The following is a 21,018-nucleotide window of genomic DNA, read 5'->3' on the forward strand; positions in this document are numbered from 1 at the left end:
TTGTCAATCAAACTTAAAGTCATTCATCGAACGAACAATTGATTTCAACAGATTTTTTTGTACAGTTTTACTTATTTTTCCATCGAGCAACTTTTTATTACTCAAGGTCCTCAGACCCTCAGCGCTTGTTAAAAGTCCTACAAACCCAAGTAACTTGAAGCTTTAAGGTCAATACTCTCGGGTGGCCGGATAAAGATTTATTATAACGAAATAAACTACTTAATATCACTCAGAGAAACGAACTCTAAAACAAGATTATCGGAAAACACAACTGAACAACATATGTCGTTTCAGTCTTGCTCCACACTAGAAATAGGATACATTTTCCCACTATTATTATAATAGTAATCTAAGTAAGAGACAGTGAAGCATCTTTATAGTAACCTAGTGTCCATGGCTTGTCTAAGTAATCAAGTTTTTTTTGGTGACTGGATGGCACTTTAGGCTCAGATTTAACACTATTCAAGATTTTTGAAATTTGAAGTAGCTAAGTTTAATCTAAATAGCGTTGACTAAAATCAAAGAACATAAAATTTTGCCACTTACAGGTTAACTAATTACGTCATTTGTCGTAAAGCAGGAAACACCTAAAAAACACCTAACAGCAAATTTTGAGAGCAATCAAGAGCTGAAGGGCTTATTAAAAAACGCGTTTTTGCGGTTTTGCATACTGCCCAGAATAGCTACGAATCTTTCCTGGGTAAGAATTTTAAAATAATTTGTTTAATACTTTGAGAAGTGGCGGTATCATATTTTTGTTAGGTTTGGAAAGTTGCGACGTCAGTCGATGTAATTTATTTGGTAAGCAGTCCTCTGAAAATAATTTATTGTGCTTAAGTGACAAATGATGTGTGCTTACATAAACACTGTGGTTTTTTGGTCCACCCACACTGTTTTTGCGGACCGCTGTATGGCTAATTCCATCCCCGCTGACCGAAAACAATATGTGATGAGGAATATATCTTTGGCAAAGTTGGAGAAACGTTCTTTTACCAGGTGATTAGTATCGTGTCTGCGCAGTCGACCAAATTGTTGTGAATTTGACGAAGAAACTTTTTAATACGCACGAATTGTATACATTAGAATTTTACATTGATTTCTCAAGAATTCGCTAAATATTTAACGTTTATTAGCACTAATAACTATGTACAAAAGCTTGCATTTGCTGCGATGAAATATCAATATGATTGTAGTGCAAATATGGACCTACGAAATGCAGTTGTTCTTGTTTATCTATTTTTCATTCATAGCCAATATCTCAGGTAAAGTTGACTTCTTATTACAATTTGTTCAAAGCCATCACAGGCCTTATTTTATAAATCTTGCTATTTTGCTAGATGACAGAAAAGTAAATTTCGTTTCTCGTTGTGGGAATATTTCTGTCTGTAATGCAATTTTATCTTTACAAGCTAAGAAAAGCATGTTGTAAGGGTGGAAACTTGCTAGTTTTAGCATGTTAGCATTGCTCAATTAGGCAGTAAGGGTGGAAACTTGCTAGTTTTAGCATGTTAGCATTGCTCAATTAGGCAAGTTGCTGCAGCTCAATACACTGACGTTTTCCAGTGTCAGTTCTTTAACAATTTTCTTGCGCAAAATATTATTTTTTTTTTGAGAAATCAGTTAAACTGTGGTAGGTATATAATTGCAGCTAGAGTTTTTACTTTAATCAAAATCTGAGTAATGTCACATAAGCCATACTTTAATTCACTGCCTATAGCTAGCCTGAAGCTAGTTTAAGTTGCAGTAGAACATTATTATTAGCTAGTTTAAGTTGCAGTATTACATTATTATTAACATAAATATTTTCACAATTTAGTTTGCAAACTCATATGATGGATGATAACCACCCAAATAGACTAATTAGGCTACTTTGATTTGCATTAAGGGGCCTTCAAAAAAAATTTTCGGGCCCCGCTAAGATTCAGACCCCCTCCATCCCCCTCTTTTAGCGGATTTCCGTCTGAAATACACACATTCAGATAAATTTTTGAAAGGGTCAGGGGCGTGTTTTGTAGATAAAAGTTATCGGAATTGATGAAAAGAGGAATTATGCTCACGAACGACGAAGAATGTTCTGGCCACGAACAAATTTTTAAAATTTCTCAATCCTTAGCGGATTTCTTTTTCAAGCTTCAGACTCCCTCCCACCCTTAACGACGATATCCCACTAACAGGGCCCGAAAAAAATTTTTGAAGTCCCCTAAGGAGCTGTTGACAAAAAAAATTCTGTCCTCTCTCTTTCCAAAAATTTCAGTGAAGTGTGACTTGTTATAAAAAATGGTTCTGCCGTAAACTATTGCGACTCTAATCAGGGAACAAATTAGCTATTTGTTGACGTTTTACATTAGTTTGATGTCAACAACGTAATTATGATAACGAAACCATTGCAATGCACTTTTAACGTTAAGGCTAAATAAATTGAATGGGAGTAAAAATAACTGAGATCTCTCCTGCATGTGTAACCTGGGACCAAATTCTCAAAGCTGCGTCTGCTGTTTCAGAACAGATGGGTTGAAGACGTCATCAAAATCCTTTAAACCTCAATACTTTTAGAAGTGTTTTTTGAAATGGCATGATTTTTGGATATTATTTTTATCAGAGTTTCCAGCTTTTTACAATAAATGACAACAAATTAAAAAATTAAATAATTAAACCTTTTTTTGACAGTGCTAATGCCTTAAAAATTCTTTATATTCGTATCTTTTCTATTATTCTTTCCCTTGAAAGGATCTTTCCACAGGCTTAAGGACTAGTTATAACTATAACAGTTAGTAAAATAAGTGTTACTTTTTTTACTATTTTGCAGTATAATGAACCAGTCAAAATGGCAAACATTGATTGCACACAAAAGTTCATAAGATTGGTGTAATCACATGTACAAACAAACAATATTATAATGAAAAAAGGCTTTTCCATTGAAAGTTTTTGGCGAAACAAATATTGACAAATATTCTGACTTTTAACTACATCATGCCTGGGTCAAGCAAACGAGATTCATTTTGGCAAAAAATTTATATTGATCTATTTAATTTTATAATGTTTATGCATTTATAAAGTTTGAATGCATATCCCTTATCAGGTCTACAATTACTGAGGACAAAAAATGTCAAAATTTGCTGTTACTAAATGTGAATATCTTAAGAAAGAAAAGAGCTTTTTAAAAAATTTAAAGACTTGACCAACTTTTTAAGCTCTATGAAATAAGTCAAACATCATTTAATACCTTGGGTTCCCTTTAATATAGTTTATAAGTACTTGTTACTTTATGTTCAAATTAAAATAAAAATGATATTATTTATTATTTTTCTGTGTTGCATATTAATATGCACTTAAACTTATTTTTTTTATTGCTCAGTATTTTATACTAGTCAGTAAACCTGTGAAAAAATCCACTTAGGCAGAAGAAAAATAGAAATAATCTGTCATTTATATTTTGATGACATCAGCAATGACCTGTTGATATGTATACACACATTACAATTTTTGCAAAAAATACAATAGCTGTCACTTACATGTTAATTTTTGTAGTAAAAAGGTAGAGTTTTAAAAGTTTATATTGTACACAATGTAAATTAAACTCTTCAATTACAAGTATTGAAAGTGCAGTATAATGCAGCATATTGCAACATGCTGCAATATCAGCAAATTTCTCCCTATCCATTTATAATCAAGAGATTTGGTTCAGTTTTTTGTTTCTATTTTTATCCTTGGTTCCTGGAGACCAATGATTTTGGCAGTTCACTAACTCACATCACAGGCCTTACCATAAATAAATCCCCCAGCAATCAATCATTTGCATAAAAAAAATTTGCATTAGCAATTTTTTTTTGTTCATTTGACAAGTCTGTCACCAAAACAAGGTATTAATTAGAAAATAAAGCCTCGCACAAAAGGCTTTAACTCTTGCTGTTATATGCAGTGGTTGTTTGATTTCATAGAAGTTGGTGTCCATTACATATGTAAACTTAGTTGTGTCGCTCTGAGGACAAGATGGGGGTTAATATTCATTTTGTAACTCAGACAAAAGGCTTGGAGAACCAATTGGAAAAATGCACTTGAAATATAGGTCATGATTTTTCAATCTAGGTACAAAGTGATGAAGAGTATCTTACGTAATAAAAAGAAAAGCATTCACTCGCTCACTTGACGGCTTTCCACTTTTCATTTCCAATGCAATTTTATGGGCTTCCTCCCTCAAATGCCATATGATGGCATGTCTCATATTATTGTTTGTGCACAAAACAGAGCATCACCTCCTGCATAGACCCTCTACATTTTTGGTGCTGCTGAATTTGAGTTTCATTTCTGGCACACACCATACAAAAGTGACCTATACAGTCCCAACTTCATATGTAACAGGCGCTGTTTCCGACGTTCTGCGATAAGTCGGGAACGAAGTTTCTTTTCGGATTCTGCACTACAATGTAACCCAACTTTTCGGATTATGCACATGTGCATGAGAATAGTATAAATGCAAGTGATGTATCCTTGGTCAACTGAAACCGTGGCACAAGAGAAATAAAAATCATGATCACATTGCAACATAATTAACATATCGATGCTTCGAAAATAAGTAGGCAACATGTTGTAAACCACTTTAAAATTCTTTTGTTTATAATTATATTGGTAACTGATTGGTATGATATACACACAATCAACATCGACCAGAGAAAGTGGAATGGGTTCTATTGAGCGAAGTCCACGGTTGAACCTGCTATTTAGCAAAGTCCACGGTTGAACTAAAACAAAAGATAAACATTCAAGATAGCGACATTGAGACTGTTGTGGTGATGTTGAAAATATACTAATAAACAGGGAGTTTAAATTGTTTTGTATAGCAAGAAAATTCAGAAATATTTATCTCATTCGTCTGTAATAAAAATTCATGCAAGCGATTTAAAGCTGGTGTAGCAAATATTACGCAAGCGCTACATGCTTGCAAGCAATCGCTCGCAACTTCTAGAACGCCTTCAGCATCAATATTATATATCACTTTTTTACTATTTTATCTGGCGCAAAAATTTAATTTAAAACTACAACAAAAACGTATTTAAATTAATCACTTATTTTCTATATTTTTGCTTTAGATTTACTGTTTCATACATACCCTGATATAAAAACCCACTACCTATCGTAACCCTCGAGAGGAGTGAGCTCCAACTATAGAATTCTTAACATATTTTGTTAAAATATTGCATCATGCTTCTAGTAGTGCACCATAAGCATCTAAGTAGTGCACCATAAGAAATTTATAAATTTTTCATTTCCTTACTTTTCTGTTTTCCTAATATATAAATGTAGGTTTATAAAGCAACACATAGGTTTTAAAATATTTGGTTTATCTTTACCTTTGGTTGGAAATAAAGGTTAAAGGCACCCTTTAAATATTCTTTCCTTTAATATTTTTTTTTTTTTATTTTTTTTTTTTTGCAAAATAAAATTCTGCAGAGAAAAAGTTAAAATATTAGTACTAACCAAGAATGTTGTGAGTGAAAGAATTCTGATTGAAAAAAATTGAATGCAAAAAAGCACCTTGCCAGTTGCACACTTTATAGCTTTCACAATATCACAATCTCTTTTTTAGGTGATACAAGGATTTTAGTTTCCAATGGAAAGGAAATCGGTAAATTCACCTTTGGATCGTCACTGTATTCAAAAGTTTTGGATGAAAAAGATTATATTCAATCTATAGCATATGCCTATAAAGAAGATTTTGTATTTTATACAAATTTTCTGGCTGATAGGGCTGTAATAAAAGGAGTCCATTTGGATGGTAATAAAGGCGATGCCCCTATACTAATCGAGTCCACAACTGAAAATGGTTTTAAAGCATTAGCAGTTGACTGGGTTACTAAGAAACTTTACTTTACTGACATGGCGAAAAATAGAATCGAAGTTTGTCCTTATGATGGATCGTACAGAAGAGTTTTGGTATCCAAAGGTCTTGATCAGCCTGTGGCAATAGCTCTTCATCCACAAAAAGGGTATGTTAAATTATTACGGTTAAAAAGCTATTTTAGTTAAGGTTCATGGTGACAAAGTATTACACATTTTTTTAAAAAGCAACCAAGTTGCTGAAATAGTGGATGAGATTTGGGTGAAAACTGATTAAATTTCAAAATTTAAACCAAAGGTGTCCTAATCATCTAACTTTATATTCCAAAAATGGCATGTGTCCAGCAAGCAACTTTAATCTGAAATCATATATTTGCTAAATCAAATATTTATCAACTGAGAGTGAGATGTAAAATGGAATTGCTTTACGAAAACAAAAATACTGTAAAAACTTTTTATCAAATGAATGTTCAAAAAAACTGCAATTATTTAAACCAAGGCTTTTTTCAGGAGATACATGAAAAATAATGCAACACGCCCACACACAATTTCATGAGAAGTTGGCCAATGCAGCTCACCCAAAAGCATGTATGAATCAGTCGTCATGTTTTTTTCACTACGCATTACAAATTTTTTCTGATTCTGTTTTGCCTAAGACAGATTTGACATGATTTTTGGTGAAGAGTGGAACATATAATGGACCAACAATAGTATATGTGCAAAAGTCTTACCACAATGTACATGCTTTTTTACTATAATTTGGTGTCATAATTGTTTGTCTAAGAGCTTTCACTGTGATAAAAGCTAAAGACTTAATTTATCACTGCCTTATCATCATAATAATCCTCATCTTATATTAATTTGTCGCTTTTAATTAAAGGTACATGTTTGTGGCTGATTGGGGCGATCGTAAAATTGCTCGTTATGATATGGACGGTAAAAACGAGTTTGTTCTGGTCAACAAAGGAGTCAACGCTGTGCCATACTCCATAGCAATTGATATTGAAACAAATCTCTTATTTTATGGTGATATTGGTATGCATACAATTGAGTATATTACGATAGATAAGAAAAACAGGACAGTTCTGAAGGAAAATGTACAACCACATCATATGTTTGTCTTCAAAAATATTTTGTTTTGGTCAGATCAAAAAGCTAATATCTATGCATTAGACATTCACAAACCTAGTAATATGACTAATGATACTGTTCCTGAGCTTCGTCAAGTTCCATCTGATTTGGTCATATTGTCAGCTAATATTCAACCTGATGGTATGTTTATCTTAATTAATCTTGACGCAACGGATAGCTGTACTGTTTTAATAATAAGTGGACAATGTTTTGTTTTATGCATTAAATATTCTCTTGAATAATATTCTCTAATTATATCATATTATTCAATTTGTTTTTTAGAATTCTAACGGTTCCCTTTTTTCTTCTTTTAACTGAAATGTCTTGAACTGTAAAACAGTTTCGATAGTTGCCCCTAATTGCATCATGTTCTTTGTTTTCTCAATATTTTTCAAGTTAGCAATTTATGCATATATCTTTAACCTTGTCAGGGTGTCTACTCAGCCAGGATCTTCAAAATATGTCAGAAAAAGTCAGAAATATCAACAATTTCTTTAAAATGTCAGGAAAATGTCTGAAAATTTGGGTAAATGCCCAATTAAAACTGTTCTTATTTTTTAAGATAGTAAGTGTTGAATCTCAGATTTGCTCAGATTTGTATAAGTAGATTATGTGTAGTGTTTTTGTTTTTGCCACAAATAACACAAACCATTCTGTATACAGTACTGGAAAAAGGTTGTTTAACATCGCGTATCGCGACGGTATTCTGGATCCACGATGGACGTTTTTTTTACCTTTAAATTGTATCGAGAGGGCTTCGCGATGCATCCGTCTCGATGTCATTCTCGAAGCTATCAAGGTCATTAACACTTTTTCATAATAGAACTATTTTAAAAATAAGAGTGTATTCAACAATGATCGCGGATGTTTAAATATAATTATACTTCCCTTTGTTATATTTTTTTAACTTATGCATAACAATCTAGGGTATACATCTAGCGTTAATCTTTCTTTTTTAGATCACATTTTAAAAGTTTTTATAAACGAAAAGCGACGATAGAAATGTTTTTTTAGATCGAATTTAAAAGTTTAGGAACGAAATGCAGCGATAGAAATGCTTTTTTAGATCGAAGTTAAAAAGTTTATAAACAAAATGCTGCGATAGAATTTTTTTTTAAGATCACATTTTAAAAGTTTATAAACGTAAAGCGGCGATAGAAATGTTTTTTAAGATCGCATTTTAAAAGTTCATAAACAAAAAGTGGCGATAGAAATGTTTTTTTAGAAGTTTAAGAACAAAAAGCGCCGATAGAAATGCTGTTTTAGATGGCGTTTTAAAAGTTTAAGAACGAAGAATGGCGATAGAAAAGCTTCGATAGATCGCATTTTGAAAATTTAAGAACAAATAACGGCAATAGAAAAGTTTTTTAGATCGCATTTTAAAAGTTTAAGAACGAAAAGCGGCGACAAAAAAAGCTTCGTTAGAGATCGCATATTCAAAGTTTAAAAACGAAAAGTAGCGTTAGAAAAAAAATACGTTGAAAAAGTAATGAGCTAGAATTACTTTAATAAATACTATTTAAAATAAAAAAAAGATAAAGCAGAGATGTGTTTGAAATAAAAAAAACTTTCTCTCTATTTATTTTAATTGTTTCTTATTATTATAAACGCGGTACATCGCGTATCGAGGGAGTCCACGCACGTTACACGCTCGACATGTTAAACAACCTTTTTCCAGTACTGTACATCATCGTGTAAACTGGCTCTTCACTCTTTCTGTAGTGTATACCAAGTGTTCTATTGATAATGGTGGTTGCAGTCATCTGTGCTTGTTGACACCTACTGGACACTCCTGTGCTTGTCCAACTGGAATATCATTAAAAGCAGATGGGAAGACCTGTGAAAAAGGTATAATTTTAATAAAAATCTTTTTTTTAAAATGGGATTTTTATTTATCAGATGAAACTCTTGCAATCAATAAGCAGCTGACCATTATTTTTGATATTTTTTAAATTACTTTTAAATTTTAAATTTTCCCTTTATCTTCTGTAATCAACCTGTTATAAAGATTCAAATTGAAACTTTAAGTTGGGAATATTTTGTCACCACATTTTTCTATTAAATTATGTTGGTCAAAATATTTGCTCAACGAACTTGCAAAGGTGTACTGGGATCAAGTGGCATAGCTACAAACATTTTTAGTGACCAAGGACCTTAAAATACTTTAAAATAGTTTTTGTGACCACTTTGTTACTCTGGACAAAGTATATCTGACAGACCACAAGGTTAAGAAGACGGAACTATGGTCAGTCATATCGTTAAATCAAACCCAAATATTCATAAAATAAAGATTAAATGACGTTTAACAATTCCAAGATTACTGATAGAAATGTCAAAATTTGCTATTCCTTTAACTGAGCATCGTAATAATGCAGCATAATATAAATCCTAAAATATATAAGTGCAGATATCTTAAAGACGAAAAGTGCTTTTAAAAAACCATAAAGATTTTAAGCTCATCATTTATTCATCGGAATCCCCTGATGTTTTAATTTTAACAGCAATTTAATAATGTTTTCATACTTTTTTAGGCATGAAAAAGTTTCTCTTGATAGCAAGAAAGACAAACTTGCGATTGATGTCTCTGGATGCAGATAAGAATGTGGATGTTGTATTACCAATCAAAGGGTTAACACGTGCAATGGATGTTGAGTATGATATATTAACTAACCGAGTTTACTGGTCAGATGCACCATCATTATATCATTATGCTACAAATTCAGATTATACAGTAAATGTAGCAGGGACGATAAGCAGTGCTTACTTAAATGGAACAGGTTAGTCTAACAACTGACTAAATAATAAAAAGTTAATCCATGCTTTTTCTGGTTTTTTTTTATTTATATTTTTCTGTCTTAGATGTTCGAAATGTGATTCCTTTCCTTGAAGCTAATAGTCCAGAAAGCCTTGCTATTGATTGGAACGCTCGTAACCTGTACTGGACTGATCCCTTGTTAAAGCGAATTGAGGTGTCCAGGCTGGATGGTTCATCAAGAAAAATTATTGTTGCTGCGGATCTAGCAAAGCCACGAGGCATGGCCGTTGACCCAGGGGATGGGTATGAGTTATTTTATCTTTTATAAATTTGCCCACAGCTAAGGCATTTAGGGTAGAGCATTTAATTCACTATGAACTTTTATAAGTATTCATAGTATGCATTTTGCATGTTCATTTTTTATACATGTTTGCATGTTACTCTCACACACTCCTAGTATCTTAAGCCTTGGAAAGAATGTTATCACTACGTTGCTTAATTTTTGTATAACAGGAAAATTTACTGGAGTGACTGGGGAAATTTGTCAAGAATTGAGTGTGCAGACTTAGATGGAGAAAACCGTAAGGTTCTTGTGTCAAAAGGGTTAAAATGGCCAAATGGCATAACGTTGGATTATCAGAACCGCATGCTTTACTGGGTTGATGCAAAGTATAGGGTGGTCAAGAAGTATAATCTTAACAATGGAGAAATCGAAGAATTAAAAAGTGTTAACAATCACCCCTATGATATAACAGCGTTAGGCGATTATGTTTATTGGACAGACTGGTTTCGTAAGGTTTTAAGAATGAATATTCATACGAAAGAAACAAAAGAGGTATGTTTGCCTCATTTTTTTGCATGGGTTATTGCTTTTGAGTGTATGGAATTAGCTTGTTAGTGTCATCGAAAACAGTAAGGGGCACCAGAAATTTGTTTTGTAAGGTAAAAGTAAATATGGCCACCACACAAAATAATAAGCTTATTTATCCTATCATTAATTCTTGAGATGAATGTAAGTTAATTTGGTTATGACAATACAACACAAGCAGAAAAAAATCCCTTTTTGTTAAGGCGAGTGTAAAGGAAAAAAATTAATTTTTTTGGAAAAATAAGTTTAATTTTTTTTACAGCAGTCTATGTGAAAGAAAACAAGTTAAAAAAGAAGCATTTAAAAAAAATATGAAAAAGTAAGAAAAACAATTTTGAACAAAAAAGTAAAAACCCTTTTTAGATACAGCCCAGCCGAGAATAGTCAAAACAATTTGAAAAAAAATTCAGCTGTTTGTAAAGGAAATATCAGTTAGGAGAGACTGGGGTAAATTTTGCATACACCTAGACCTCAAACAACCTTAATTTTTCAAAAAAAATTATATCACTTAATTCAGAAAATTAAGAACTTCTAAAATATCTACTTCCTTTATACTCACCTTAATAGATACAAGTTTTAGTACGCGTTGCTAAATTTAATATTTTTTGTTAGCACTATTAAGGGATAAATGTTTAGTTACCATGTATGTTTTTGTCAAGCAGTATTTACTTGAAAAGGCTTGCAAAGAGGTGGGTTTTGTACTAAAATTTTTGGAATATAGAAGTAGTTCTTTTTTTTCTCTAATTATCACACACTGCACTTTTATGTTTCAATGCTTTAAGTATCATGCTATTGATAAGTCCATTTTATATTTCCTGCTAAGGTTCTAAAGCATTGTGTGTGATGCAAGATTTTCTACTTTTGTAGATACTGACTGGCAAAGCTGTATCAGATGTTATGGGTATCAAAGCTGTTAACATGGATCCTGCTTATGGGAGCAACTCTTGTTTTTACAAAACTAATAAGTGTAGCCATCTGTGCTTTCATAAGCCTAAATTAGGTGCAGTTTGCGCTTGTCCAACTCGAATGGAATTATCAAACGATGGAAAATCATGTAGAGGTTAGATACTTGTTTCAAACTTGTTTTAAAAACATGTTTTAGACATTATTTTTTTTAGCACTAAAAGTCCAATGCCATGGTGCTATAGCAAAATGCATTGCGTTTATCAAGATATACACTTTTGCATATCTAATATTAGTTGAACGCGTTCAATTAAAATCTTAAAACAGCACAACCAATTCCGTTTTCAGGCATGTGTAGAGCCTTGCGAGTGTGATCAGAATGACGATTATATAAAAGTTTGGCACTTTCACATGTCATTGATATCATTTGAGAGCATTAATAACATAGACAGTACATTATGGAAAAATGAGAGTGAACTTGTGCAACAGTTTTTATACACTCTAGCTAGCTCTAACTGTGTGAAAATTCATCTGCGTAAGATTTACTTTAGGTTTGATGCTTAAGAGTTAATAGTGAATAATATGGCAATTTTTATCGATTATTACAAATCAGAATAAAATAATCAGAAATTTTTGGATAAAAACAGTTTTCTGAAATTTTTACATCGATATGAATGAGTATACTAGTAGGTGATTGTGTGAACAATATAAAAATTGTTTTGAAATTGGTCAGAAATTTTTAGGGAACAGTCTTGGAAAAGACGGTTTTTTTAAGTGAAAGATACCTAAAAATGTAATAAGAATGTGGTAACAATTTTTTTTTATGCTTGATATATTTCAGTGTGTAAATTCCTGTTCCCTTTTGTGTTTAGTACCAAGTGGATTTCTTTTGTTTTCGTTGAGTGAGGGAATTATGAAAACTTCCATTGATACATTCCGAACAAAACATAAGTTGCCACTCAGCAATGCTGGTTCAGCTTTATATCAAGATATATACTTTCAAACTGGACGTATATTTTGGTTGAATAACACGCATCAGACGATCAATGCTGCGTTTTTGAATGGGAGTGATATGAAAGTGATTGTTAAAGGTGGACTGGAAAATGCAAATGGCCTTGCAGTTGATTGGATGGCAGGAAATATATATTGGTTGTCACAGGGTCGTATCGAGGTGGCAAAGTTGGATGGATCCTTCCGTAAAGTTCTAGCTTATGGTAAAGATATGGTGGCACCAGCTTATATTGCTGTAAACCCTCATATTAGGTGTGTATAGACGCAGTTGGATATAGCTATTGCAAAGAATTGAAAATTTGCAAATGAACCTCTTAAGTAAAAATTGTCACAAAGCGTAGTTTTCTGTTTGTGTTTCTTTTTTTTGTAATTTTAATTTTGCAAAAATTTGAACTTTTACGACTGCTTTCTAAAACTCGTAACCAAAAGTTTTTGAAATCAAAAGTTAGTGATCATAAATTTTTTTCTTTTATTCTACAGTTGCATTGTAAAAAAGCTGTATATAACTCAAGTCCCAAGTGCATATGATATGCTCTTGTATAAGATTAAAATTTATGTTTGCACCTTATTTTCATTTTCATTGTTTCTAGCAAAATGTTTTGGTTCAACAGAGGGCCTGGCGTGGCTAATTTCACATTATGGGAAGCTGGACTAGATGGTAGCAGCCCTAAACGACTACACGGTAACATATCTCAGCCATTATGCATTGCTATTGACTACAATACAAGCATCATATATTGGACACAGTTTAATCAAGGCACAGGAATGACGTCATTAAAGAGTTTTGATCGTAGAACTAATCAAATGAAATCACCATATGACAATGTGGCGAGGTATAGTGTAGGCATGGTGTTTAAGGACAAGTTTTTATATGCAGACCATGACATCGGAGCCATAAAAGAAGTTCCCATTAATGGCAGAACTGTGACAGCTGCTAAAATACTTATTTATGAAGACGATTGGATTCACAATATAAAAGCGTTTCATGGGAGCATGCAGAAAGGTAAACTCCTATGTTTTTTATTTTTTTTTTTTTTTTTTTTTTTTTACATTTGCGTCATAAAATTTTCTGTAACATAACTATCAATTCTTAAGTATCTAAAGTAAAAAATAACAAAAACTTTTTTTTTCTTGTATTTCTTTTACTCTTTCAATCAAGAAATTATTAACAGACTGTGAAAACCTAGGAAACCTTAAAGAAATTGTGTACCTAGGTATCTTTATTGCGTTTATGGCTTCGAAACCGAGAAGTATCATAAAAATATAGTAATAAAATCTTTACAACATGCCCAGAAAGTGTCAGAAAATGCCCTAAAAATGAGAGATTGTTTGTTTTTTATGTGCCAAATTTATCATGTGTTTGTGTTTGTTATATAGTTTGGTCGGGTGTATTTGCAGACAACTAAAATCGTCACCGTGTTTTTTTTTATTTTTCATATATTTTTTAAATTTTTTTTTAGGCAACAATAGTTGTTCAGTAAACAACGGTGGTTGTTCTCAACTTTGTTTCGCCACCTCGCTGACTGAACATAGATGTGGTTGCGGTACACATTTCACCTTGCTGGCTGACGGCAAAACATGCACAGCCCCACAGCAGTTTATAATTTTCACATCCGGCTCCTTATTGATCCGGCTTATGTTCGATTCGTCGAAACCGGAAGCAGTCTTGCCTATATTCAACGACGAAGCAGTCAGTCAGATTGATTACGATTTCATGCGCGGATATGTGTATTGGTTGGTGGCAAAGAAAAATGTCATTGCCAAAAGTCAACAGCACGGTACGCTACACGAAGTTATCCACTTGGTTAACGAAACAGATGAAGACTTGTCTGCTGCTTACGACTTTTCTCTTGACCCGTTCAGTAATTCTTTATATTGGACTGATAGCTTACAAAACTCTATAAATTTTCTCCAGTTAACAACAAAGGCGAATGGAACTGTGTATAAAGACACTAAAAAGATTGTGCATCCGCGGAAAATTGTTGTTTTCCCAGAAATGGCGTTGATGTTTTGGAATGACGGAAACACTAACAGAATTTTCAAATCAACTCTGGCTGGAACGCAACCGGAAGCACTGATTCAATTGCATAAAGACAGTGTGGTTCGAGATTTATCCCTAGACGTAATACAAAAAAATGTTTATTGGTTAGACTCTGGTTTGAGAAGAATAAGCAGCATCTCGATATTTGGAGGGGAAGTCAGAAATCATGACTTACCAAAACATGGAACTAACCCTGTTTCGATGGGTATTTTCTCGAAGTTTGTCTTCTGGGCAGATAGCAGTACTAAGTTTATACATAAGGCCTGGATTACTAATGATTCATTCGAAGGTGATACAGGCTTTCATGGCACGTATCCTCTCACCATTGACATGGTGGTTGTTAACAACAGTAGAAAACGCGGTAGGTGTAGAAATGTATTAATTGCAACTCTCTGAACACCCTTTATTTCACAGCTTACTCCTGTATACCCATTATGAAGGCTGTCCACATGGTTAGGAACCTCAAAATTTTTAAAAATATAGACAGAATGTCAGGAAAATTTTGTCTTATAATGAAATGTCTGGAAAATGTCTGGATTTAAAATTTCCCACTAAGTCAATGTCAGTTTTTATCTTCAGCTTGTATTTGTTTCATCCTTTCTTTCTTTTTTTAATTCATGTATATTGTATTTTTCTTCGTTCTTAAACAGTCAGTTGATTTATCAGCCATAACTATAGGAGAAAACTAGGTGAATAATGTCAGAAATGTTACCAAAATCGAGGTAAAAAAACCCTGTTTAATAAGAGTGGTAGTATGATTATACATCCATAAAAATCAGAAGGTTGGGGTAAATATTTGAGTACAAATATTTCACGGATTATAATTCCTTTCTTATATTCTTTTACTTCAGAGAGTCATCCGTGTTTTATCAATAATGGCGGTTGCAGTCACGTGTGTTCCATTCATTACGTCAGTGGTATAGATAATACGAAGCGAGAAGAAACCGCGTTGTGTGGTTGCCCGCTTCATCAGGAAGCGAGAAACAAAACGTGTGTTCAGTGTAAGTAGGCTATTATCCACCCACGCATTTAAGCCCTTGCTTACACCACATTGCCTTGTAATTACATCAAAGTCCGAAATCCTGTTGAAAAGAGACAATGTTTTTGTTTCTGTTTTTAGCTGCTGCTTGTAAAGAAAATGAGTTTTTTTGCGTATTGGATGGTATATGTCTCCCCGAGTCTAAAGTATGTGATAAAAAGTGCGATTGTGGGGATTGTCACGATGAAAAATCATGCAGTATGTATTTTTGTTTTACTTCTATACAGACATTGAGATTTGCCCAATATTCATCAACCCTAAATATACTTAGGGAGTGGGGGTTGATGGGAGCGGGCCTTTGTAGGGATGGAGGAATCCCCACTTCCCCACTTTTTTAATAATTCCGTTTTGCTATGCGGTATAGCTTTTTTTTAAAGGCTAGTTTTCACTGCTACAATATTTTACACAATTGTACACAATTTTTATTCTTGTAAGATATTTTGCAGCTTTAACCACGAACTACAATGTATAACGGCTTCAAAGATCGCAATTTTTTTTAATTAAACCAAATCAGTTTGATTTTGAATATACTTGTCACAAGCCTATTATATTTAGTGTTAAACCTTTGTCTGTTGTCCTTGACTTGCAAAAATGGTATAATACTGATAACTCGAACTACTTTTTATATTTCTGTCGAGTTTTCATTAATATTTTCTTATAAAAATCACTCCATAACTCGAACTTTGGACGATCCTTTTCTAAGTCGCACCGTTTCGCTTGCCCCACGAATCAATATTTCCTCGAAATTTGATTGATTGTTCTCGGTATAGCATTAACAGATTTTGTGAAATTTATCTCTCGAAAAAAGTACGGAGTTGCAATATTTTTAATTATCGAATTACGCCGGAACTCAAAATTTGATAACTCGAGCAATTTTCTTGGTCTTTGAGGTTTAGCTCATATTCGAAAATAATTAAAGGTAACTTTTCTTACGTTACTGAAAGTTAATTTTTCGTTTCTGAACTTACCTACCGAATTTTCCAGGTTATCCTACAGATTGTTCTACTTCGCTTTATAAATGCGGACTAGGCTGCTTTTCTGAGGAACAGAAATGCGATAAAAAACAAGACTGTCCAGACAATGAAGATGAAAGTGAAGACCTCTGCGGTAAGCTTATACTCTTGTTTTTCTTTGTGGTTATGTTGTTATTTCAGTTTACCTGTCTTTTTTTGTTTTCTATGTATATAAAACGAAAGGCGTGATATTTATAATTCTTTGAAATTTACTTGATGTGCTGTGTGATCCTACAGTAAGCATTCTCTCTTAAAAACAAGCATCTTCTTTTTCTAGCACCATGCGTGAAAGGACATTTTCACTGCGGAGGGCAAATGTGCATTCCTCTTGATATGAAATGTGATGGCAAGCCGGATTGTAGTGATGGTGGGGATGAGAAAAATTGTCAAAGTATTTTAAATTGGTTATTTGTTTTCGACTTCCCAATGAACCATCTGTATTTTGTTAAGATTTCATTGCGTATCTAAGTTGATTAATTTTCGCAAAATTTGCAAAATTTATATTTGCGAAAAATTTTTTTTTTTAAGGAGTATTGGTCTGCGTGAAATGGTCCCGGAAAGGGATTTTTTCGCAAAAATATATCTTCGCGAAATTACTAGAAAGGACCTATTCGCTAAATTAATCTAACTTTAAAGACGTTGATTTTTATCTTTTTTTCTCATTGCATTTTTTTGCTGTTTTAACATTTCGCAAATTTCTTTGTGGGCTCGTTTACTAATTGTTTTACCTACCCGACTTCGCTTTCGAATGAAGACACTTAGTAATGTCAATATTCACCTTTTTTCTAAGAAAAGCATCCATGATAATCCCCTTTTTTACCTGCCAGTACAGTTCATTTTTTCATACCTTTCGCGAAAAAAAAATCTTCGCAATTTAGCTGAAATAGACCGACTCGCAAAAATTAGTCTTCGCGAAATATGTAAAGTTGAATGATTATCGAAAATTATTCTTTTCTAAATGCATTTTTGTTGACCTCGCAAAAATAAGTCCTCGCAAAATTAATCATTTTAGGGAATTTGTATTTTATTTTTATTTTTTTTTTTCTAGCAAACGCGACAACCCCGACCGGCTTTCCAAACCCACAACAGGGGTCGAATAAGTCAAGGTTAATGTCTGGTATCATATCAGGAATTGTTATATGTGTTATCGTTATTGTGTTCGTTATTTTATTGTACGTTAAACTACGTAATTCAAAAAAGAATGCGGCACGACAACAGGAGAACGGTGCGATGTGGAGAATAGAGGAGTTTGAAAACAAAGCCGGCTCCGTAACTAGTGACGACCCGGCGAAAAGTTCTGTGTCTACGTACATATCTGCAGTGTCGCACAATACCGACCCGATATCATATTATGATCGAAATAATGTGACGGGTGCATCATCTTCTGTAGCGTCCGGATATACTCATATACCGTACAACCCTCCTCCTTCTCCGATTGCCTTGTCTACGATAACAGAAACAAACGATCCTTATGCTTCTGCTACGTGTGAACAATGTAGAAATTCTATTCAAGAGACACCTATGGAGGAGGTCCTGCATGATGCTCCTCCTCCTACGCTAGCTTCGACAGGATTACTAGAAGAGGTCGATTTATATTATCCTATACAACAATCACATAACTGGAAACCTCCGAAGACTGTATGTGACAGTTGTGAGACTTCGCGTAGCCGGTCGCGTAAAAAACGGCGCTCCAATCATCGTCCGGAGCATTCGTATCGCAGCAGTCTTTCGAGATACCCCAGTAACGCTCCGGAACTGGAGGCTTTGTATCAAAGTCGTGAAACTAACATGGACGACCCTTATGATCAAAATTCTTTATTCGTGGATCGACAAAGACATCTCCTCTTTGATCCACCTCCTACACCCTGTACATATTTATCGGACGAGGAGAGGCCGCCTTCGCCGACAGAGACCGAACAGAGTCTAGCATTCAGTCCAATGCACAGGGGTGAGTTGCGACCTCATTACGCTCCTCCTCCGTCTCCAACTAGTCAGTTATAACAAGTTTCTTTTTTCAACGTATTCTTTTTTATGCATTGGTGAAATTTAAAGAATTTATTTTTCTTAGAAAACTTTTGGTTATTTAATTTTGCGATAACCAGTAGATGTATATTTCTGATGTTTTATCATTCTTTTATCCTGAGGAAAGTGTTTACCATTTTTGCCGTTCGTTAATTCTAAAAGCTATGCGATTCGCTATGCAATACGGTAATCGCGTAAGGTATAATATGACGAACCATCTGCTTGCGTGCTGTTCTCCTTTCAAACTTCCATATTGTAGACTTTGGCTACTACGGATACTAACTAGGTTTTGGAGCTTTCAATGTCGAGTACAGTCCAGTAACTTGAACTGTTTTTATTGAACTTTTGCTAATACTTTGCACCCCTGATAACTTCAAATAAAAGTGTACGAAATGTTGTGCTAATTTAACGAATTTGGTCAATTCCGGGAAAGTTAGTACCATTGGGGTAGACAAAATGTGTAAAAATTAGTTCTTTTAAAAAAATTATTTACTTCATAGAGACAAACTCCACTCCAGAAAAAGTGGGAGGGTCTTGCAATTGTCAAGGTTTATATAACAATGGTTGAATTAGTCGTTAAGTCAAACTATTTTTTCATTTTCGCCAAAGTTCACGTTGTTGAATGCCTCGATCACCCGAACTATTATAACAGTGTATACTGTATTTGTTTTAGTTTTAGAGCCTAGAAAACGTGCAGCATTTTAACTAATTTTTTGTGAATCGTATTAAGGTTTGGAATTGATAACTATTTAAGAAATCTTAGAAGTATGTATATGTTTGTGAATAATAGTTTTTAATTTAAACAGCTTCAACTCCAATCCCTACTTTTTTTATGTGATAATTTCCATGTGAAGGACTGGGCTTGAGGTTGTTTAAAGTCTTACACGCAGAATATGTCACATGTAAATAGGATTTATTTTGTATTCGCGTTTTCTAAAGAAGATTTAATCGATAAAACGAAAAATAGACGAATTCTAATAAAACATTGCTGTATTTTTGCAACCTCGTCCCCAGGACATCTTGTATCTTTTCTGACATCGGATGGGTGTCGGGCGATACGTCTCGCCGTCCTTGTAATGGAAAAGACAAAAAGGTGTTGGGAACGAGGTTGGTATTTTTGGTTTTATGAAGTTGATATGTATACCGACGGCACTACGTCAGTGGTACTTTTTCGTTCATGCATCTACGAAGCTACCTTATTAATAAAAATATTTTGGTAGCTATACCCGAAAATTTGGTCACCTTTTACTAACAGAAGATAAAACTGGTCACTTCACGTATTTTAAAAGCAACGTAACTGTCAAAAGATTACACGCCTTTTTTATAAGAAACATGAGGCTTAAATTCCCTAAATTTAAAAAAACACTTCAGAAACATTGGCAGGCTGAGTTAAGCACAAAAGGGAAGACTTTTTTGTCAAAGATAGCGTAGTTTAACATTAAATAAAATGTATAATGAGCTATCATCTTCTTCAGTGAACTCAACAAAAACGTTCTCCTTGGGAAATTTAAGAACTTTCTTTAAGGAACATTATAATTTGAAAAATCCAAGCCCTAATACATGTTTTTTATATATAAGCATTCGTAGGCTTAAATTTGGTTCTTTTTAAGCAGATGCTTAACATTATGTGAAGCCTGAGAAGATGCTAGTTTTTATGTTTTGTGTTTCGTGAGCAGATTTTCTTTTTATTCTTTATGTCTTCAAATACGCATATTTTGAGCCTGATCATGTGTTTTTCATATTCCATAGCATATTCCAATAAACCTCTTTGCCATTGAGCATAACCTAAGCATATATTGAGCCTAAAGAAGTAATTTTCATAAGCATCCTTAAGCCTCATTTTGGAAATTTAATTGCTTATAAAAAAAAACGTGTGGCATAACATCACTGTTGGAGATGATGGCGATTATTCGTTTTTGATGATGGTAGTGGTGGTGAATAATAGTGGTGATAGTGATGTTAATAGTTGTGGTAATGTTGATGGTGGTGGTGGCGGTGGTGAATAATAGTGATGATGGTGATGTTAATGATGGTGCTAATGGTTGTGGTGGGGAATAGTAATAATGGTGGCAACTAGTGGTGATGGTGATGTTAATAATGATGTTGATGGGATTGGTGGTGGTGGTGGTGATAGTGATGATTGTGACGGCGGTGATGATGATGATGATGATGATGTTCGTGATGATGTTGGTGATGACGATAAATAAAATCAGTGCATGGTTTATTTTTTGCCGGTAAAAACACCTACCTTATTCCAGAAATTAACGAGGCATCTAATTAAAATCCGGATTAATTTCGTGTCTCGTTAATTGAAATAAGTAAATACTACAGAGGTGTGTTTTTTTACATTGCATCCTTAAAGCTTCCCTTTAAAATTAATATATATATACGTTTGTGTTT

At 33.6% G+C, this 21,018-nt stretch overlaps 1 protein-coding gene across 1 annotated transcript; it reads left to right on the forward strand.

The window, feature by feature from the left end:
• The first annotated feature begins 984 nt into the window (after positions 1-984).
• On the forward strand, positions 985-19,601 carry LOC130662523 (low-density lipoprotein receptor-related protein 6-like). The gene is made up of 16 exons (XM_057461413.1): positions 985-1,262; positions 5,585-5,984; positions 6,716-7,107; positions 8,689-8,814; positions 9,498-9,743; positions 9,826-10,024; positions 10,235-10,556; positions 11,457-11,649; positions 12,365-12,755; positions 13,094-13,506; positions 13,964-14,905; positions 15,396-15,545; positions 15,665-15,781; positions 16,568-16,690; positions 16,874-16,987; positions 17,645-19,601. Exons 1-16 carry the CDS (start codon positions 1,184-1,186, stop codon positions 18,595-18,597), a joined length of 5,160 nt encoding a protein of 1,719 aa, XP_057317396.1. The 5' UTR covers positions 985-1,183; the 3' UTR covers positions 18,598-19,601.
• The last annotated feature ends 1,417 nt before the right edge of the window (positions 19,602-21,018 follow it).

Source organism: Hydractinia symbiolongicarpus, chromosome 10 (assembly GCF_029227915.1).
Source record: "Hydractinia symbiolongicarpus strain clone_291-10 chromosome 10, HSymV2.1, whole genome shotgun sequence".
Lineage (NCBI taxonomy): Eukaryota > Metazoa > Cnidaria > Hydrozoa > Anthoathecata > Hydractiniidae > Hydractinia > Hydractinia symbiolongicarpus.

What these genes read in the sequence shown, in the direction of transcription:
- LOC130662523 (XM_057461413.1), top strand. Translation starts at nt 1,184, where the DNA reads ATGATTGTAGTGCAAATATGGACCTACGAAATGCAGTTGTTCTTGTTT. An exon ending in GCTCTTCATCCACAAAAAGG is followed by an intron (nt 5,985 to 6,715) that starts GTATGTTAAATT and finishes TTTTAATTAAAG; the next exon opens with GTACATGTTTGTGGCTGATT. An exon ending in GCTGTAAACCCTCATATTAG is followed by an intron (nt 12,756 to 13,093) that starts GTGTGTATAGAC and finishes CATTGTTTCTAG; the next exon opens with CAAAATGTTTTGGTTCAACA.